Here is a 21,813-nt window from a genome sequence, read left to right on the forward strand (position 1 = left end):
ATGAAAAATAAAACGGGAACCAAGGCATCCTTGTGCAAATTCTATTGATATACCATTTAAAACTGAGTTCCAGTTTTAAAGCCCAAGTAACTGGACAAAACTGATGCCACAGAGGTTTAGTTTAAACCACTGGTTCAAGCTTGATAAATGCTGGTGCCTACGTTACCCAAAATGCAATTCAACAGCATCTTTCCTTAGAGTTGTGACATTCAGAGTCTCTTATTGTCCACACTGACACAGCAATCTTGCTTTGTTTCTGTGGGTGGACGTGCAGGTTGCCCATTCATCATGGACACACCATGAATGGCATATACTCTCAGAATTTTAAAAGTTTCAGAAGACAAAAGTGACACTGAGTCACTGTAAAGGCGGTTGGCTGAATTTGCCATTCGACAGTTGCAGGCGTAACATTATAGGAAGTGTTTATAGAGCAGGTTGGACAACACTTTGTTTTGCAGGCGATCGGTATGCGGCTTTTCATGGTAGATGCAGGGTGCACCAGATGATTTCACTGATTATGTTGGGCGAAGGTGCTTTGATCATTTCAGTCAGCTTACCATGGCAAAGTTTTCTTTTCCTGTTATGTGGTGCAGTCAGACAGCCTTTGTCATGAATTGTAACCTCGAAGAAGTTTCACTTGAGCATCTGATAAAGCTACAAGTCGCAGTGGGAGACTCAAGAAACTATGATGCGCTTATGTACATGAAAGTATGTTTAAACTTCAAAATACAATGGTCAACTCCTCAACAGAACACCAGGTTAGAAGAAAATCCACAAAGGCGCATAATAAAAAAGTAATCGCATCACATTCCCTAAGATGTTTGAAGTGTACAATCTAACTGTAACATTATGTGTCATTCCTTTGATCATATGATTCACTGGTGATATGAGTACTTAAGCGGAAACACCAATAAATGGAAATTATAGCTATTTATAGCATTATACTAGCTGAATGTTTCAAAGCTTAAAACCTTTGCCCTAACAGCTTTTCAGATATATTTCTCACTGTCATGGTATGACCAAAAACCAATAAATCTTTGGTGAAAACGACACTAAGCAATGATATACATCTACATCCATGTGAAAAAGAAAGTAAAACCTCTTAATTTGAACATTTCATGTATCACGGCAAAATTAGATATCATCTGGTCCTCACCACGTTTTAAAACTAGGTAAATACAACCTGAGATAATCAACACATATCATATTACTCAGTCTCATTATTCATTAACAAAAACTAAGATAAGATGCTGAAGGTGCATTTATAAAAGTAAGCACATCCCATGATTCAGTGGACTGTGCAACCACCTTCAGCAGCAATAATTTGATGTAATATATTGTGTATGGCGTTATCAGTCTCTCAGATCATTGTGGGGGAATTCTGAACCACTCTTCTTTTCAACCTTGCTACAGTTCATTGAGGTTTGAGAGCATTCGTTTTTGCACGGCTCTCTTAAAGCAACATTACAGAAGTTTGTGAACCTCAACTTCGGTTTTGCTCTTCGTTTGCTTGGCATTTTTGTGGGCTTTTGATGGCGTCTTTGTGGCCTCTTCAACATGACAAAAAGAAAAGAATTCATGTGTATGGCTGTATGTTTGCAGCGCTCACACTTAGGTTTGTTTTTATGAGAGTGGTGTTACATCACACAACCGTAGGGGGAGCCAAAGAGCAAATAATTTTCCAAATTATCAGGTGCTACTTTAAAGGGACACTATGTAATAAATTAAGTCATTTATTAGCTCAAATCAACATATTCATTCATAAGTTAGTTCTCATTGGTGTAAAATGATCTCTGTCAAAAATCTCACTTATCCTCCTGAGTGAAGAATAACTTGTCTGTATCTACATAGAGCAGGTAAGCTCTATGGAGGCTGCCATGTCCTTCCGCTCTATGAAAAATGACGAAGTGCCGAGAGGGACATAAAGCACTTCGAATCGCGATTTCCCCACCAGGCCTACAAGCAGAAATGACGTCATTGTGACGTCATTTCCGCCAAATGGCTTATTACAGCCGCTAATGCTAAATTGATTTTATTCCTTGGCACATATGTCTTTGTGTTCATTAGCTTTCTTTTTGTAAGTGCATCATCTTCTTCTTTTTATTATTATTCCTATGCTCCCCCTGGATATCTTCTTTTTGGCGTTATGCTCACATTTGTAAACTGTTATTTTGTTGATTTACTAATAAAGTTTAAAAAAAAAAAAAAAAATGCTAAATAGATTTTATCTCGTAAATGATCCCACTAATAATGCATTGATTGTTACCAAACTTCTGCCGTAGTACACATAGGCTCTTAACTCACAAAACGAGGCATTAGAAAGTTTGTAAGTTTACCGGGAGTTTATTTACCGCTGCTAATGCTCCTATTGCTAACACAGGCTAATGCTAATGCTGCGTCAACGTCACTTCCGGTAACTCCCGGAATATGACTAATTGCATTGCTTGCACACCAAAGGAGATGTTATGTTATCTGACATATCTGTCATCTGTATTCATAGTGTTGTTGTATGTGTGTTATATAATCCTTTGTACTGTGTGTCTTGATTTCTTTTTGTTTGTATGGACCTTGAGTCTGAAGCTATAGCTTCTTGAATCTTGACACATTCCGCTTGCCGTAGTTCAAGAAGTTGCAGCGCACATTTGAAAACGTGAGGCGCTAGAGAGCAAATTCATTCAACTTTGCAAAATAAAATTGCACCACTAGATGGGGGAAGAAATTACATAGTGTCCCTTTAAGGTCCCATCACAGTAAATCAGGTCGGTGTCAGAACTTTGACTGGACCATTGCAACAACTTGATTCTTTTCAGATATTCTGCTGTAGATTTGCTGCTGTGCTTGGGATCATTAGGCTGTTGCATGACCCAGTTTCAGCCAGGCTTTAGCTATCAGACAGATGGTCTCACATTCGACTTAAATTCTTTGGTATGCAGAAGAGCTCATGGTCGACTCAGTGGCCGCAAGGTGTCCAGGTCCTGTGGCTGCAAAACAAGCCTATATTATCAGCCCTCCACCATCATGCTTGGCAGCTGGTATGAGGTGTTTGTATTGATATGCTGTGTTTGTTTTTTTTTATCAAACATAGCACGACCAAAAAGAAGCCAGCCATTTAAGGCACTCAGAAGGAGAAGTGCATAAAACAGGTATGGCTGCAAATTACCCTCGCTGACTGAACATTTATTTTAAGGATCAACCTGGGTACCACGATCTACAGACAAGTTGCTCTGGTGATGAAATATTTATATGTGTGTTTCTCAAGTGTTGAAAAGATGAAAAGAAATGTTTTCTATAACACTGAGATTCCTAAAGATGGTATAGAAAACACTGACTTGTGTGTGGATCAACACATTTTACCTTGAGTTTGTTTGTCTTCCTTTTGCATCCTCCTGTCGTGCACCCTTTCATAGAAGATCCCATTGTACGGTTATTTAACACACAGTGCTGCAGTAGTGCTGAAGCCTCTCTCAACCCCATGAAATAAAAAGGTCCGTATGGAGCAGAATATTGCAGCGACAGCTTATCTTTGCCATCCATTTGTTTCTGAAATAGAAGAAAATATGTGTTAGGTGCAGTTCATAACAGCAGAAAAGCAGGACAGGATAAACATTTTGGCAAAGACAACTATGTTCCTGGTGTAAAATACTTTAAAGCAGAACCGATATTGACTGAATACTGTATATTCTTGAGTAAAAAGTCAATTTTCTGCAGCACATTTTGACAATCACAATATCTGTCCTGTAACATGTTCAAACATGTTACACATAAACTGATAAGGGAGCATGGTGCCCTCTACTGAAATGAAATTTTACCAACCGAGGCCACCTATAAATGTAGAAGGAATCATACCAAGAACAGCACTGAGGACATTTTTCTTCATCACAGCACTGATGAGTAATACTGATAAGCACTAAAGCTTTCCATCATCCCACCACTGATAAAACATAAACCAAAGCCCCATAGCTTAGATTTCAGAGCTTTGAGTGATTTAATGAGTGCACCCCAGAGGTGGAAGAAGTACTGAAGTCTTGTACTTAAGTAAAAGTAGAAGTACCCTGCGAAATATTTACTCAAGTAAAAGTAAAAGTAGTACACCAAAAATGTACTTAAGTAAAAGTAATAAGTACTAACTTTTAAATGTACTTTTGAGTACAAAAGTAAAAGTACTGGGTATTGAGCAGCAATGGGCTGTCTTTCTCCATGTCATGGCTGTGCCATTATAGTTCTTAATTACATAACCGCAGACCTGCCAATGTCACTTCTAAATGCTCACAGCAATAAACAGTATGTGTACTGAAAGATTGGTGTCGATATTGTGTGTGATTGGCAATACAGTGCATAGTTCTACTTCTAATTCTGTGAATGACAACACATTTACTAGTTTACCACTAACGGATTAAGTAATTTCCTTGCCAACATATTCTCCAACACTGCTCTGTTGAGAGCAGTAAAAGGAAAACAACAACTTATAAAAGGTGCTAGGACTTAATTTTTTTTTATCAACAACATTCTGTTACCACATCCAGCAGCATGTACAACAAACATGTTGAAGTAGAGAAACTATCTCTGTCTATGTTGGTGTCTTACGTGGTGCAAGAGTAAGAGAAGTAAATAAGATTAAAAAAAGACACATGCTGAATTATCAAAATCTGTATTGGAAAGGAACACCATTCACCAAACCAACATGAAAACCATCTGAAAAGAGTTAAAAAAATGTCTCTGACCTAGGAGTGAAGCAACGTTAGCCTAGCAAGCCAGACCCGTGACGCTGGATAGCAGTGTGGGCGGGATAAACGGTTGTCTGTCAAGTTGCCTCTGGACTCAACGCCACGCAATAGGATGGCGCAACAACCAATCAGAGCGATGAAGAAGGATTACGTAATCAGTGCGACGGACCAACGGAGCAAGCTGGTAAATTAAACTTTTACCGTACCCGGTGGGCAAAACTCCGAAAACGTCCTTTTAAAAAAACTTAAGTGCAGTTATCTGTTCGTCTCGCAAAGAAAACTGTATATCTAAATTTTCTAGAGCCGCTGCCAAAGCCAACTCGAAAGACTGTTTGCTGGGCGCAGCCATTGTTTACCTCTCTCTGGAACTACACACTGAAACGTAGCACCTCTGTCGTCACTAGGTAGCCCGGCCTCCGACCCCGCTCCTCACGATTTGATTGGCCTGATTAAGTTTCGATTTGCAGCCTCGCAAAACGACCACAAGTGACTAGACTAGCCCCGGAGCAAATTCAATTTGCGGTCGCTAGTTCTCAAATGAACTTGATTTGCACTCCCAACCGTAGCTCTTTGCTCACATCCACCATGTCATCTTTACTCTTCTTAAATCTTGTTGGACCCCCCTGGCTAAATTCAATCCAGTCCCGTACGTGAGGTCCTGGGTGGCTAAAGGACAGAACTGCCACAGACACACGCAGTAAAAGCAGAAAAAAAGAGGTAGAGGACAATCCGGACATGCTCGTGATGTGGGGTGTTTTAAACAACTAAATATGGTGAGCAAACATATTGTCTATTAATAGGCCGCCGTGCCAAGCTTTGAATAATAATTTTTTTTTTTACACGTTAGACATGTTGAGAAATTAATTGCTGGCTGTATACTGAAGTCCCACCTGTGGTGATGTGGGCATTTGCCTATGTTTTGCGTACTAGACTAAAATAATTATAAATTATCGTCACAACATTTATACCATGGATATTATTTGAAATTGAGGCTTGTAAGTCCCACAGCGTTTCAAGTGGACATTTTCATGTTGTTTTCAGCACCTTTTCTGTATACGTTCCGGGACCTGTACGCGTCTCGTCATCCCTGAGCTGTCATATGTACTTTGCGTTCCGGCACCTTATGATTTACAAATTAAGCACCGACTAAATGTAACGAGTAACGACGTCAGTTCCAGAAATGTAAGAAGTAGAAAGTACAGATAGTTGTCCCAAAATGTAACGGAGTAAAAGTAAAAGTCTGCATTTTTATTTTTACTTAAGTAAGTACAAATTCCAGAAAAAACTACTTAAGTACAGTAACGAAGTAAAAATACTTTGTTACATTCCACCTCTGGTGCACCCACAGATGTTCTAAACCTTGGCTATCAAATAAAACATCATAAGACTACTTATAGTGCTGATCTCAAAGTCAACACATGGTAGAATTGCTCTTGTGCAAGACCCACTGTAACCTTTGCCTCAGTTTTACAAGCTGATATAAAAAAGAAGACCAAAGAGTCACCAGATTGGCAAATTCTACAAGTTCAGGTTTCCCAAGTTCAGCCCTTATAAGACTGTAAGAGCAGCAGTTCCATGCATACAACTGTGCACACACAAAAAAAACCCAATTCAGTTAACTTATTAATAGAAAATGCTGAGATTACAACATGCATCTCCAGAAAATTTCAGAAGGCTAAAATGTTATAAATGTTTACAGAGAAGTAGTTAATTAACTCCAAACATCAAATAGGCAGGGGATGTGCATACTACACTCCAACAGTACAGGAGGTTCGTGTTTCTGACACGAATGTGAGTAGTGTAGCATAAAAGGATTATCCATAATTTCATTAAACAATCTCGCAACAGCATAACTAAACTGGATGATGGATATTGAATGTGCCATGTTTTTCTGTTCTCACTGGACATCGACCGTACTCCCCAGAGCAACACAACACAGATTTTAATTCTATTAATCACGGAAGAGTTCCTCGCTGTCAAACCATTGGATACTGTAAATGGCACATACGCTACAACAATGATTTATCCCCCACGACCCCGATTTGGATTAAGCGGGTATTGAAAATGGATGGATGGATAAAAGTTAACACAGGCAAAAAAAATCATTTTCATTTCAGAAACAGTTGTGAGTATAAAAAAAATGAAATCCTATTTATGCATCTATACATGAATGCAGCATAGGGTTGTATACTTAAGTTTGGCTATAATGCACATTTTGCTATATTTTATGTTATATTTTATGTTTTATGTATAATTTATAAAAAAATCAAACATGTGCAGAAGCTCAACTTCATTAGCCCGTAATTTACTGTGTAACAAAAGTCACTGAAGATGATTCTGAAGACTAAAGAATCACAGACTCCTGTGAGCAACTGACAAGCTTATTGACTCCTATAGAGCAGAATAAGGATGCAAAAAGGTTCAAAGCGCTTACAGCTGTCTGAAATTTCATTAACATTAACATATATCAGTCAATCGGAAGTGTGGAAGTAGAATTAGAGCAAGATAACTGTGAGATAAAGCTACTTGGAGGATAAAGACTAGACTCATATATAACTGCACAGTTTCATGTTGGTGTATCATTGATGCACAACCAGGCTCTATAAGAAACAGCTGTCAGAAGGAGACCGACATCACAGAGGTCACAGAGTTACATCTGGACGAGCCAGGGTCACACTGTAAATTATTTGTTTCTCTGCTGTAAACAGAGAATGTTCAAATTGAGGTCGTTTACCACAATCACCAAGGTGCTGATGCACACATATCAAGCTCCAGATGCAAATATGCAGTCGGTAAAAAAGTTGCTCTAATACAACAGGATTATAAACTGAAACACATCACAACCTCAAGCTTGAAAAAAAAAAAATATCTTAGACAAGCTGCCTGTGCAGAACAACTGAAAGAAATATCTCACAGCCTGAGTTGATAAACAAAGAAAAAGAAAATTAATAATACTAAATCAAAAGACAGAGGCTCTTTGATCCTTACTTTTATATTTTTTAGATAAACTGTCACATTAATTAAATAAAAAAAGAAGTCTTTCAATGTAGGGATTGTGGTTATATATTAGTGATTATACTGGAAATGTCCTTTTGAGAGCGACTATGAAGCTGCATCAATACAATAGATAAAAGATTTATCTGTACCAATAAAAAAAATCTTTTTTTTGCAAATACTTCCTCATATCACTCATATAAAACAGAAATGTATTTGAAGTTCTTTTTGGGACATCATCCAAAAACGCCAACAACAAAGACAAAATGGTCCAGTGAACTGCAGTGAAAGAAGGTTTCAGGAACAGAAAACTGAAATGTAACCGGGGGCTTTTAAACCTAATCTGTTGAATGTCAAGAAATAACGGGGTGAAAAATACTCTTCGACAGTAACAACAAACAAAAGGCCTTTAAGCAACGGGCCCGGCCGAACTGCTCAGCAGGCAGAGGAACAATAGAAGAGGCGTCTCTGTTTCTATCGCTCAGATGTGAGAGGAGGAAAATATCAAGTTCTGTGAGTCAGTGTTGAGCAGTTGTAAAAAGTCCTCCTGGACAGATTTGAAACTTTATTGTTCTTTTTTTTTTTTTATAATTTCCTTTCAACCAATCAACAGCACTAATTTCTACAAAAGCATTTTCACCATTTTGCAGCTGGTCAAAATCTCACCTCTGAAAATAAAATGCCATTTTCTTCCTTTTTATAAATGTTTTCACATTCTCAAGTGTTACCAAAGGACAGCTTCATGTCTCCCAGTTCAGTTCTTTCAGCGCTGTTTTGTTCCACCTGTCACTGTGGATTTAGACTCTCTTGTAGGCTTTGGCTGAAATAGGCTTATCTCTGTTGAAGACTCTCTGATCAACAAAAGCCCATTAAGACATTAAAATGAATGCTCCCACTCTGAGTGCCCACAATAGTTTTTTTTTTGTATTTGTCAAAGTGGGTGTCTTCAAAAAAATTCTCTTCAAGTAAAGTGTAACAAAAGTAAAAAACTAATTTAATGATGCTATTTTCAAACTGCTTCGAACTGAAAATTGAAATAATTAAAAAAGGCTTACGAATTAAATCTAAAACACTAAAAGCTGCTGATATTATAAGCTTTATCTAGATAAGAGGGTTTTAATAAGCTGCGTCAAGATTATTAGACCTATTCGGTTTGTTTTAAACTGTAAAAATGATTGAAAGATTGATATCTAAAGACTGTCAGAAAACGTATCCTGGAGTCCTGCTGATTTGTCCTTTGTCCAGGTTGAATGGATCATGATTAACAAGTCTTGGATTAGGCACAGAGGATTGAGCAATTTGCGGACTTGAGTATTTGGCTGGATATCATAGCTTGAAGAGCACCACCATCACACGAGAAGGAACAAAACATTTTTCAAAGGCCTGCATTTCCTGACGGTATAACACCAAAGACATATGTGTGGAACCATGTAACAAATGGTATATTCTCGGACAACTGCCGGCTTGAAGAAATTCACATTCATTTAAGTGTTCAGTCGATCGCGTTCCTCGGTAGCCTGGTCATGGGATACACATTCACTGGTCGATTCAAATGATATGCTTTGTTTTGATGAGAGGGAAGATGCAACAAAAACAGTGTGGTACTGACGTGAAAAACGCTATCAGACATAATAGAACGAGGCACAATACAATAGGAAGTTTTAACAGCAGTTTTCATCCTCACTGACACAAAAGCAGGCATCGCATCTAATGATTTACCTTAATGTGTGGTTCTTGGTTCTGTTCAGCTGCACCGCAGACAACTCCCACCGCTTTTCTAAGGATCGAATATAGTCCTTCGTAGTCTGCAGTAAAGACTGTCGCCATCTTTAATCACAACAGAGTCCATCTGCCGATGGTTCTTCCCTTTCTACCCTCTTTTTCTCTGTTCCAGTCTCTCTGTCCCAGCTCTCCGTTTGTTGTGGGGGGTTTTATTTTCCATCCAACATCAAAACCACCATATCGACAGGCTCATGGGCCGCCCAGCAGGGGGGCAGCTTGAACATGCTGCACTGGCTGTTGTCCTTTTGCAAGCTGCAGATTAACTGACCACATTTATTTTTCTCAGTATTTCATGGGCATCCCTTAAAAATTATTTCAGCTCTCAGGCCTTTGATTTCAACAAGCCTGGCCTCAAAGCTCATCCATGATTGTCCATGAACGCATCTTTTCCTTAGATGTTCAGGACGAAGTGATTTGGAGCTCTCTTTAAGGCCACATTTGTGTTATATTTTCAAATTCACAAATTCATTCACCACAGGTTTAGATCATTTGAACCTAAAAAATGCCTCAATATCATCTTTTTCCCCAGCTGCTCCATCCTATATAACCATAAAACCATTTTCCTCTTTAACAAAACTCCACTGGAATTCTTTGATCTTAACAACTGAAACCAAACTCGTTCTGACCGCCCTGAGATTACATTTATGAGTATGAGCAGACTCTGCCCGTCTGCTTTTGTTCTGCTAATGCTTTCATTTAAAGTGACATTTCCTTTTTTGTTCCTCCTGGTGCTCTCAAACCTTGAATACAAAGGCGTATCTTGTTTACTGCCCCCATTTCTGTCTGCAAAACTCTTTCAATGAACATGAAAATGAATTCAATTTCAAAACGCTTGACGCGCTCACCTTGCACTCGTGCCGTGTGTCTCGTCGAATCTTGTTTCTGTTGTCCGCCATGACTGGGCGCAGTCTCTTGTCTGCCACTCTGCAATACTTTCTGTTACTCATGAACCTGTTTCTCATTTCCAGTGTTGCTGGAAGATGTGCATCTTTACTTTATATTACAGCTCTAGCTGAGCGACCCTATTGGAGGAAACAAAGACCAGATGACTGTCTGCAAAATCATATTGTAACTATGGTAACAGACCCAACAAGCATGAGGACAAGCACCTGATTTCTCCACACAAATTAAGCGACAGAAATGAAAACAAAGAGATAATTGTTGAATTTAGCACAACTGCGCTTAATCCAACTGGATTTCTAGCAAAGTCAAAGTCAGCAGCATCAAAAGTTATTTGTTGTTTTCTCGTATCTGTTGTATGAAGTTGTGAAAACAGACCAGATAAGGAGATTAAAGCAAAGAAAAGAGAAGAGAGATGGGTGAAAAGAATATTTGGGGAAAAGGGGAGAAATGATATCGCCTTTGTAATGTAGCTTTGTCAGCTGCTTGCCTTTCAACTGGATTTCACACTCTCGTGTCTGGTTAAGACCAGGGTCAGACCCAGCAAACGCTTCACACAATGACCAATTTTCTCCTCAAACTGCGCCACCAAAGATCTGCGGCGTTAGCAGCCACTCACAGGTGTGGACTGTGAAACATTCATACACATTTTACCATGCATTTTTTGAATTCATAAAAGTAAATCACTTCTCAAGGTTGATCCCACAACTGAATTCTAAGTAAAATTTCTGAAATGCTCGTCTGGTCTCACAGCAAAATGTCAAATCATTATTTGTGCTGATGACCACACAATGTACTTTTGTGTGTGTTTTGCAGAGGGAGATGTTTCAGAGGGGGTAGAATTCATTAGAAAGAAGTTTTTTAAGTGGTATTTTTTGTGTGTGTGTCAGGTCCAAACACTGGTGTCCTAACCATATCCAATGACATTTTAACACCTAAACGTAAACTGAGAGCAAGGACCAAAGATGCAGACTGAAGTAAGTTGAAAAAGCACAGGGTCTGACGGGAAACAAAATCAGATCTTCTGCTCAACTCCACCCCCGAACCCCCCTTTCTTCCAATTGCAATTTTTTTTTGTCTGTTAAATCTGATAATTGTTCTTTTCAATACAGTTTCATAAAATGTTTTCAGACCGTGTTTTACAGGGCAGGGATTTAGCTGCAAAGTGCACAAAAAAACAAGGGGAGTTAGTGTTCCAGGCCATGATTCAATAAACTGAGATATGTGATAGTTGCACAAACTTCATTGAGACTGTGTTGAAGTCACAGTTATATCCTTTGGCTCAACCCTGGGCTAAAATGAATTATTTTCAATTGCTTGTACTGTGCAATGATGGCTTGTCCCTCAGTGTCATAAAGATACAAGTGTTGAGCTATAAAAACAAGCCATTCAGTAAACCAGGACAGAAAAAAGTACAGGAAACTGATACTCTGACGTGCTTAAATGATGTTATATTTTTCTCTGAATTTGCACCATGACCAAAGATTCAAGACCTAGAAAAAAAAATAAAACTGTTTTACAAAAAGGTTTCCATCCAGCTAAGCATGTCAGATTTGTAGCCAGGTACTTGACTCAAGTGGGCCTAATTATTCCACACAATCTGGGAATAATTAGGGTTAGGGTTGTTTATTGTACACTTTTTTTTAAGTGTACAATAAAAAATAAAAAAAGTCTGCTCTCATTCACACATTTTATGTTTCTGTTGTTAGATGGCTGAACATGTCAGAAAAGTGTGGCCAACAATCAACCTATTAAGAATAGAAATAGAATAGAATAGAATAATACTTTATTCATCCCCCAGTGGGGGGAATTCAAATTAGTCAAGTAGCTCAAATACATATATAAATATTTACAATGATTGTATATTAACAACAACAATAATAATAATAATACTAATAAAAATACTACTAATAATAATGATAATAATAAATGACGAAATAAATAAATTTGAAAAGAACAGCAGTCACTGTTAAAAAGCCAAGGCTTTATTAAGGCTACATATCAACTCTCAGCAATAAAAGCATTTCCAGATTGCCGCTCTGCTCTAATAAAATCCTTTTCAAAGGAATTCAATACTGCAGCATCATGAAACTAAATCTGTGCAGTAAATTTGGAAAACTCACATGTACAATGAGCGTTCACCGAGAGAGTTAGAAGCGTCAGAATGTTTCAAATATTTTTCTCAGACCGTCTACAGCGTTGCAACATCATACTTCATCCAATGACTAAATTCCCGTTGTGTGCATGTAAACTGTTACAAGGGCAGTGGCCCAGTCACATTGGCCAGCAGAGTTGTAATCAAGTTGCACAAGTCCTTTTAGGAAGATTAGATTAAAAAAAAAGTGGGGCTTACCTTACATTCAAGACCTAGACGATCAAATGCTGAGAACATGCAAAACTGTAATCAGATGGAGAGTGCGCCATTAAAAACATTACATAATGCAAACTCAGTCGGACATTCACATTTTGAAATCTAAGAAAATTTAAATTTAAGATAGTCTGTGACTGATATAAAGTGGGATTTACATTCATACTGAGTTGGTCTATTTTAACTTAGGGCATTCTAATGCAAATAATCTTGCAGCGTTAACAGCATAAGCTTTATTAACATTGCAACAATGTATAATAGCAAATAATGTCCAAGTAACTGTAATCTGAACTGATTACTTCAGTGACAAGGTTATGATATATATCTATCCTCTCATGCAGCCTGAGTAATTGTCTTTTTCCAAATGCTTTGAGAAAACCCAAAGTATAAAGAAGCCACATTGTTGTTGTTTATTTCAGGAATCAGAATCCGACTGCAAAACATAAAAGATAAACACTGTATGGGGAAAAATGTGTCTGTTAAACCAAACAGAAATATTCTCCCAGATCCAGGGCACAAGAGTATTCATCTCCATGCAGCTCATGTAAATAAGACCAGACCAATAAATTATTAAACAGCCTGCTACAGATCATTCTCATTCTCGCTGATAGTGAGCTGCCATATGTCCCAGATCAAATAAATCTTTGACTTTAACATATTGTTTTTCTAAGGTTATTGTTGGGTTTATGGTAAAATAATAATAATAATGATAATGCAGGAGACTGTAACAGCTCTGGAGAGCTCCTTCAGCGACAGACTGCTTTACCCGAAGTGTGTGAAGGAGCGCTATCGCAGCAGTGCTCCCACTAGACCACACACTCACCAAGTTTAACAGTTTAATGTGCAATATATCAACCAAATATATATCCAACTGTGCAATTTAAAACACTGTATGTATATATACTTATGTATATATGTCCCATATTGTTTATTGTTTATAGTGTTTAAACTGTTATTTTAATTCCTTTACTATTTTGGTATTTTTTATTTTTCTTTATCTATTGCTGCTGCTGCAACATCAAAATTTCCCCGCTGTGGGACGAATAAAGGTATTCGTATAATAAACATCTTGTGACATCATTAAAGACACTGAAAGCGCCTCAAGCAATTCATAATCCCTGAGATTATATATCCAATATAAATCCAAAATCAATATATATCACTTCCCCAAATTGTAGCTCGACAGTAACCATAAATTATGTGATCTGTTCAAGAGAACCCTGCTCTTTGTCTGAATGCTGCAAACAATTTGCAAAACAGGACAAGGTGAATACTCCACATCTACAGAAAATAAACTGCACAGTCAGACATTCATCTTTGTTGTTTTGGAATCAAGTCAGCTGAAAGATGCAGGCAAGCTTCATGCTTGTTGTACTGGTAAGAAATTAATTCCAATCAAACTATTTTAGAAGATTACCTGGACGGATGATGTATGTATGTATGTGTATGAATGGATGGATGGATATTTTAGAAGATGGTTTCTCGTTATTTTTAATGACTTTCTATACATTTTCTGTGCATCTATAAGACAGTGCCTCCTGGTTTACCAAACAAAAAAGCATGTCTATTTCAGCAGAAATCGATTTGTGTGATAAAGCAGTAACACTGGAAAGTGAAATACAAAATTAATCAGAGAACATCATATCACTCATGATTTATGGCATTAAATTTAATGTGTCCCTGTATTTAAAAAAAAAAAAAACTGACTACTGCCCATGCATGGAATGCTATTGCTAACTTGCTAATTGCCCCATGTACGCGCGCGCATGTTTGCCTGGTATTTTTAAGAAGAGCAACTTTAAACTAAGTGACACAGTAAATGGAAAAACGGAAGTATAAACTTTAAGCTCTCACGTTCTTTGTCGGTCCATTTACCAAACACCAGCAGTAGGACCGCAGAGACCTCTACCTGTAGGAGCCAGCAAGTCTTCAAATATACACGCTACTCTGAGATTATAGACACCAGCCTCCCCTTGTGGCCGAATTATCGTATATTCATACTAAACAGCTAATTAAGGTTTAAAGGCAGTATAAAATGGAAGTTTTCGTACATCTACTTCACAAAAACCACAGAACAGACCTTATTTCTTTTTCTTTTTTTAAACGAAAGATTGAACCAGCGCAGCGCAGGCGCGGTGGCCAAGTGGTAAGGCGTCGGTCTCGTAAACCGAAGATCGCGGGTTCGAACCCCGTCCGTGCCTTTTGGGGGGGTAGAGGTTCTGACATGTTCTAACGACATCATATTGAAAACCTAAATGTAGCATTGTGATGATCTGAATAAATCATAAAACTGCAGAATAATGTTCTTTATTATGCATGTAACATGCTTTCAATGGGTGTCATTATGCATAATAACAGATATTACACCTAACTCATGCTGTGAAATGTTCTTCTGGAACATAATCTACACAGTATCCTACATGCGTTTTCAAATATCATACTGTGATCATTTTCCCACAATCATTTCTTCTCAACTGGCATTAAGCTTGTAGACTGGTGCAGTTTCCTGGGTAACACAGCATCCTGCAGCATCAATGATTCATATCTGGCAGTGCAGTCCCATCACATTCTATTTAATAGCATGACCCCTGATAAACTGAAACGTGATGATAGGACGGGAACAACAGGAAAGTATTGTTTTTTTTTAACTTAGCAGTGTCTACAGCACATGACTGCAGGTTGATGTCTCAACTAATGTAATGACAGAATCTCTATATCAATGAAGCGTATTCTTCTGAAATCTATTGTACTGAAATCAATGCCAAACAATAGCTTGTTTCATTTTTTAATACATAGATGTGGTCATGTTGTTTTTTTAACAATTGGCATCCTTTGATGGACAAAGGTTATTTTTTTAGCTGACGATCAAAGAATAGCCAACAGTCACTGTACATTCAAGGCCATTGTGACTGATACCTGAGCTCATGTTACTGTGATAGCTTGTTTCTATGGTAACCTTTTTTTTTTTGTGAATAGTGGCAATGAAGAAATTAGATTTAAAAGAAAGGGGGTTTCCATAATCTAATAAAGGAAAATAAGAAGATATTACATAGTTTTTCATTTCTTTCCTACCCAGAAGGTAAGAGCATTTGACGGATGATTTAATGTTTTCAAATCTAGATCTAGTTCAAAATAGCTGTACGTCATCACAGATGTATAGTATACTGAAAAAGTAAATATACTGTAGCTGACTAAGCTTAATGATACATTTTCACCATCGTGTGAATGACTGTGCCTCATAACATTCCCTTCAACAAGATTTGAAAACTAATTATCAGCCCTCTTCTAAATGCTTCTGCTTCTTACAACTGACATCTAAAATCCAAATATAGTCGTGCTTTAATGATCAGACGTTTAATACCCCATTCCCCTGTATTTTGGTCGCACAGGTGGGGTGTGTGTATGTTGCAGGTTCAGGCAGAAATATTCCAACAAGAAGCCCCGGTAAGACTTTTTGACTCTTATCCTTCTCTGAGCCTGTTACGGAGGCAGAATAAGAGCAGTTGTTCCAATTGTGAAACAGCACAATGCAGAAAACGTGCAGCCTAAAGCTAAATAAATTGAAACAAAATGCTGTAATTTTTTGTTTTGTTTAGAAGGATTAGATAAAGGCTGATGATGCCCACATAATGCAATTGTGACTTGTGAATGCAAACAGATTTGGTGCAATCTTTGTTTTGTTATGTTGGATCATTTCGATAAATCTTACTGTCATCTTTACCTATTCAATGTAAACTGAATAATCTGAACTCAAATGAAATTTTCATTCAGTAAATTCAAGACTTTGTAACCCATCCTGTTTTATGTATCACATGTCAAAACAGTTGACTGAAGAACACAATTAACATGAAACAGTTTGTCTGCAAAGCTGACAGAGAATGGAGGATTCATTCAATCATTGTGACAATCTGTCATGTTTATTTAAAAACAACACTTTAAATTTGCAGTGTTCCAATCAAAAGAAAATATCAAATAGAATCACTGAATGGCTCTACAGACAGACCTTAAAGATAAATGAAGACTATGCCGTAAGCATAGAAAGGTGTGGATAGATTTTTACAAAAAGATTGATCCAGCATCCCATAATTTGGGATGAAACCACAGAGCAGAAAGTAAAAGATCATAAATAAAGTGTGGGGGATTAATCAAGACAGCAGTAACAGAAGCAAATAGTGCTGCATCATGTCACATCATATCTGCAGAAAGAACAGCAGCGCAGAAAAATCATGCACTGCAGAACCTTTATTTTTAAACAATACCATGGATCTTTGAATCACCGGAGACTTCTTTAACCTCAGAACTGAATTCCCAGCAGATGTCGGGCACAACCAGGTGAGTGTTTGTGGGATGTGACCCGAATACTTACTTTCAGTACCAGACTAAGGATGCTGAACCAAGACATCATCTCCCGTTTCAGTCCACGTTTGTTAGCCGAGCACTCTTTCAACAAAGAAGCTGTGTTTCCTGAGTGAACTCAGCGGTGAAGTGCTAATCAGAATCTGGGAGGCTTTAGAATACACATGGTGATACTGCTTACTGGACCTCAGAGTGGGATGAGTCATAGATACTTCTGTTATTTTTTAACTCATCTAAAACAGTAATAAAGTAAAACTCATTGTTTGACTGTGTGTCCTTGGGCTTGGTTATACCAAGGGCGCCATCTACAGGTGAGTATCTAGACTTCAACGAACTGGTTGATGTGCTGCTGGTTTGACACTGTAGGCCTAATGTCTCTCCTGCTATGGGAACGGTTTTACACGTTGAAAGGTTTGTTTGAGTTCTGAGGAGAAAAAAGGAGCTGCGGAAAGCCAAAGAGGTTCTGTACATGTTATCGTAACATTAAGACGAAATGGGATCACCTGATAGCTATTCATTGAATGTAATGCCATTAGAAAGTTCTTGCTCAACGCTGTGACCTTTCTGTGAAACTGTTCAAACCTTAAAAGGAGCAGAATAGTGAAGCGCAGGCACACGTTTTTACAGTTTCACCTCACTGCTGCTGACTGAAGTATTCTGAGTCACAGCAGACTTTAAATAGAAAAGCAAAGAAACCCCATACATTTATTAGCTCACCAACTTTCCAATTACTTAAAAAAAAAATCCCAATGAAAGAAACAGTCATAAACAGTGCCAGAGCACAGAGAGGTCACCTCAGAGCACTGCCCTGCGGAGCATCATATAAAAGTAGCGTTGTGAGGGCTGAACTTCCTGATTAGCATTTGACCCTCTTGCAGAATCTTGACTGCGTTCATTTGAACAGAGGAATCAAGTTACCTCTCTCTGTAATCTTCAGGGCTTTCCAGACAGTCAACACATATTTGTCAAAAACACTGGAGATCTAAAAAGACAAAAAAATGATAACAATAATAATAACAATACATTTTTTAAAAATGTGCATGTATGCACTGCTGTTATTGTAGTTTCTTGTTTTTTCTTTAAAGGCACACAAGACATGAAAATGTGTTTATTGCATCAATAAATATTACACATAGGGTGCTCGTGGCCACAAAGGAAATCTGGCCACAGGGCATACTTCCGAATAAAAGGTGCTTTTCTCAAACACTTGGCTGCCTCTCTGTCACACTTGCACAGAAACTTCTCACATTTGTCCTTCAAATCATCTGTAATGAAGATCAAAGAAGTCTTTTCTTAGTAATTGGCTGAAATGAGAATGTTAACAGGATATTTCATAGAAGCTCTCAATGCAATGCTTGCAAAGTCTTAGCTGAGAGGGCTTAAGCTGTTATTATTTTAATTCATTCGCTCCTGAATGGTTCTGTCCTCAGTAAGTAAACCAGCTCATTTTTTATATATCGATCATTACTGCTGGTACTGTTCATAATCAGTAACTTTTGTCATGCACAGGCATATAAAAGAGCACTAAAATGTGTTGCCTGCTACATAGAGTTTCATATCTACGTATAAAGCTCAGCAGTTGTCTAACTTTTGAAACAACAAAAATCCAAAATGTATTACCACACTCAGCTTTCTTGTCCTCGCACGTCCACTGATACTGGTCTGTTTTGGTTTGGCACCCAAGAAGTTCTGCATCTCCATAGCAGCAATCGTGCCTGTGGCAACACCTACAGCAAAGAAAGTCCAACAACTTGATAAATGTGTTATTTTGAATGTTGTGCTCTGTCTAGAGTAGACAGGGTCAGGAGAGCAGATGGTAGGTGGTCATTGAACAACCACAGCTATGTTAAAAGCAGGGCAAGATCACCACATGGGTTTTCACAACAGATAGTTTGCAGTCAATTGGTTTTAAGAGGGTGAGATGCCTTGTGGCGAAAAGGGAAAAGAAGGAGGCGGTAATTAGGATTTGGGTGTGGAATTCTTGGACCTATTTCAAAGTGCCTGATGGACCATGTGAGTCTGCTGAATTTGGGCTGCCTCCTTCCATCCCATCGCACAGCATTTGTGGTCCAGTCAACTCAGTCAGACACGGAAACTGTGCATACACATCTGGATGACGGATGACTGAGAATAGCCGAGGGCAACCAAGAGGAGGAAATAATGTGTGCACACCATCCCTGGAGTGAGTGGACTAAACTAACTAAAGCCTTCCGAATGATATCCTTTGCTAAACTTAATGTATAGGTGGCTCGGATGTTCATATATAATCAGCTGATTGCCTGCAATTTGGAGCAAACCATTATTGGGTGTCAAAGTGTAGTATTATAGGAATAAAAGTAAAAACCAGGCTTTGCGTTTATGGTTTTTTACGTCAGGAGTGTGATTACAGCTGCTGCCTCACCAGTCTGCCTTGTCTCTGGGCCAGCCTTGACCCCCCAGCCCACAGTAGCATCCATAGACCATATAGGCCAAAGCAGATCTCCCTGTGCTGCATTTGATGGCTCCCGCCAGCTCAAGTAACCCTCTTTTAGTCCGCTGGGAACTGCGTGCTGCCACAGGAGCTACACCCACTGCAAAGAGAAATAAACAACACAAGAGGAGGAACAAACTTATCTTTCCCAACATAGTCAAGTCTGACAGAATTTGTGATATGGTTTTCCACACAGCAGATGAACACAACGGAAAGCATTAACCTAAAAATCAATTAAGAAAGTCTCACAAAGGCAGCTTTGAATTACTGGCTGGCTTTATTTGTAAAGTGTTCCTGTATTTTTGCCATTGCCCTGCATATGTCAAGCCACATTCTGATTGGTACTAATGAATGAGAAACCATTGCGTTACAACACTGAAACCCACAAACAGGTTTGATGACAGGTAGATTATTTACTCTTAAGTGTAATCAACATTGAAAAGCAACACTCCACCTCAACATCACATCATTTCTGAAATGTTGTACAAGCAGACTAAATAACAGGGCAAAAATAACACCACTTGCCTGTTCCTTTAAAATCTCACTAAATTACTGTGTCTGTGAACAGGACTCAAGGCTCTTACAGTACCTGCGCTGACCCCCTCTGTGCTCTCTAAATAACTTCTTCAGTCTGCTGCTGCCTCATTAACTGCAGCTCTACTTCAAAGTAAACAATCAACTTACCAGAAAACAGTAGAAGTAGCCGGTAAAAATCCATCATGTCACGCAACAGGCAGCTGAACTCTCTACAGCAAGTGCTCTTCATCTGGGAGCGGCAAGAGGTGGAGAGCTTTTTAAGGAAACTGCTTGAGTAATCTCATAAGCATCATCATTGGCCACAGTTTAATCCAGTGTTTGTGAATCTGAGCGCCCCCTACAGGATACAGCCCACTGCCTCTTGGTTCTCTCAGGGTGCTTGTGTGTGTTAGCATTTGGCACATTTAAGCCATCTATGGTGTCAGAAGCTACCCCAAAACTGTCTCAGTCAGGTACCAACTAAAGCTGAAGGCCTTACTCATGACTGGATAAAGAATTTAAGGTTGCGCTATCGATCTTAAAATAAAGAGACTGTGATGCCGAGCGGGAGAAATGTGCAGGTTTTTGTCTGGTTTGAAGTTTAAATAGACAGAAAAAAAAGGTTTTACATGCTTGCTGTTGTAGCCCCGTAGAGGTTTGAACAGTAAATCATGAGAACATAAAAGTACAAGGAGTTCAAATTCGCTGTTGTTAAAGTTCTGCTTGCCTACAGTGTTGCCATTCATGAAAATGTTAACTTTTCAAGTGCTCAAGATCAGAAAATGCTAACAGTTCAAATGACTGAAATCCACTTGGACACTAAATATTGCCACTTATACATAGTAATAACTAGTATTAGTGCTTGTATAATGATTCCTCTATGACAAAAGATGCATGTTATATATTTGTTGTATTGCCTAAGTGGCTTTTCATGCATTGTGTGGTATTCTCTGTGTCCATGGTGGTTTATGAAGGAGGCCTATTGAGAACAACAAAAAACCCTTACTGAATTATATCATTAAAATAGACAGGAAGTTTGTTTTAAAGCTTCTGAATCTAACCCCAGATTTATATCTTATGCATAAGATTTATAACTGAAGTTGGAAATCAGATCAATTCTGGTGGGACAACTATCCAAAATGAGGTTGAGAGCGGATTTCTGCTGACAGTAAATATTAAGTAACTGTTACTGTAGCATGAGGCGCCAGTTCCTCGCAAACAAATTCCAACCAGACTAAAAATGTACAGCAACTCTACTTTAATGATACATATTTTCTCGTGTCATGATAAATGCTCCTCATGTTTTTCACTTGAAGATAAATAGCCTAAGTCACTGTGGTGAACAGCGCAGGCCTTCCCTCCATAAAACAAGCTCTCAGCAGCACATATTGTAGCCGTCGGTGTTGTCAGAATGATTCACGGAGCAGCACTCTGGGTGCCGAAGTTTAACCGCAGAAATTGTTCAGCTGATACATTTCAGACTTGATGCAGACATGGCATGAAATGTGTTGCGTCCTTTCATCTCTTTTCAATGTGTTTTCTGAAAGTATATCTACGGCTCTGTTTTGTTTGACTCAGTTGTCATCTCTTTTGTGGTAGAGTCGGGCAGCTGACACACAGTTTAGATTTTGAAAAGTAGGGATGTAAAGTAACTCGTCCAGGACGTACCCTGCCTCTCGCCCAGTGATAGCTGGGATGGGCTC

The 21,813-nt window shown here is 38.5% G+C and overlaps 2 protein-coding genes and 1 non-coding gene across 3 annotated transcripts in view; 1 reads left to right on the plus strand and 2 right to left on the minus strand.

Moving 5' to 3' along the window:
• axin1 (axin 1) overlaps nt 1–10,449 on the minus strand; it is a 31,123-nt gene extending 20,674 nt beyond the window's left edge. The window contains exons 1-2 of the mRNA XM_075453979.1: nt 10,346–10,449; nt 3,355–3,540 (exon numbers count right to left, since the gene is read on the minus strand). The gene's annotated coding sequence lies outside the window, so the exon portion shown is untranslated. The remainder of the gene's footprint in view (nt 1–3,354; nt 3,541–10,345) is intronic.
• Nucleotides 10,450–14,897: 4,448 nt separating this feature from the next.
• Nucleotides 14,898–14,969, plus strand: trnat-cgu (transfer RNA threonine (anticodon CGU)). The gene has a single exon. It is a non-coding gene; the product is annotated as a tRNA-Thr (tRNA).
• A 721-nt stretch (nt 14,970–15,690) lies between these two features.
• Nucleotides 15,691–20,448, minus strand: pla2g10 (phospholipase A2 group X). Its single transcript, XM_075455064.1, has 4 exons — nt 20,279–20,448; nt 19,526–19,694; nt 18,745–18,851; nt 15,691–18,389 (listed from the first exon to the last, which is right to left on the minus strand). The coding sequence occupies exons 1-4, from the start codon at nt 20,358–20,360 to the stop codon at nt 18,241–18,243; spliced, it is 507 nt and encodes a 168-aa protein (XP_075311179.1). The 5' UTR covers nt 20,361–20,448; the 3' UTR covers nt 15,691–18,240.
• Nucleotides 20,449–21,813: the final 1,365 nt, after the last annotated feature.

This window comes from Odontesthes bonariensis, chromosome 21 (assembly GCF_027942865.1).
Source record: "Odontesthes bonariensis isolate fOdoBon6 chromosome 21, fOdoBon6.hap1, whole genome shotgun sequence".
NCBI lineage: Eukaryota > Metazoa > Chordata > Actinopteri > Atheriniformes > Atherinopsidae > Odontesthes > Odontesthes bonariensis.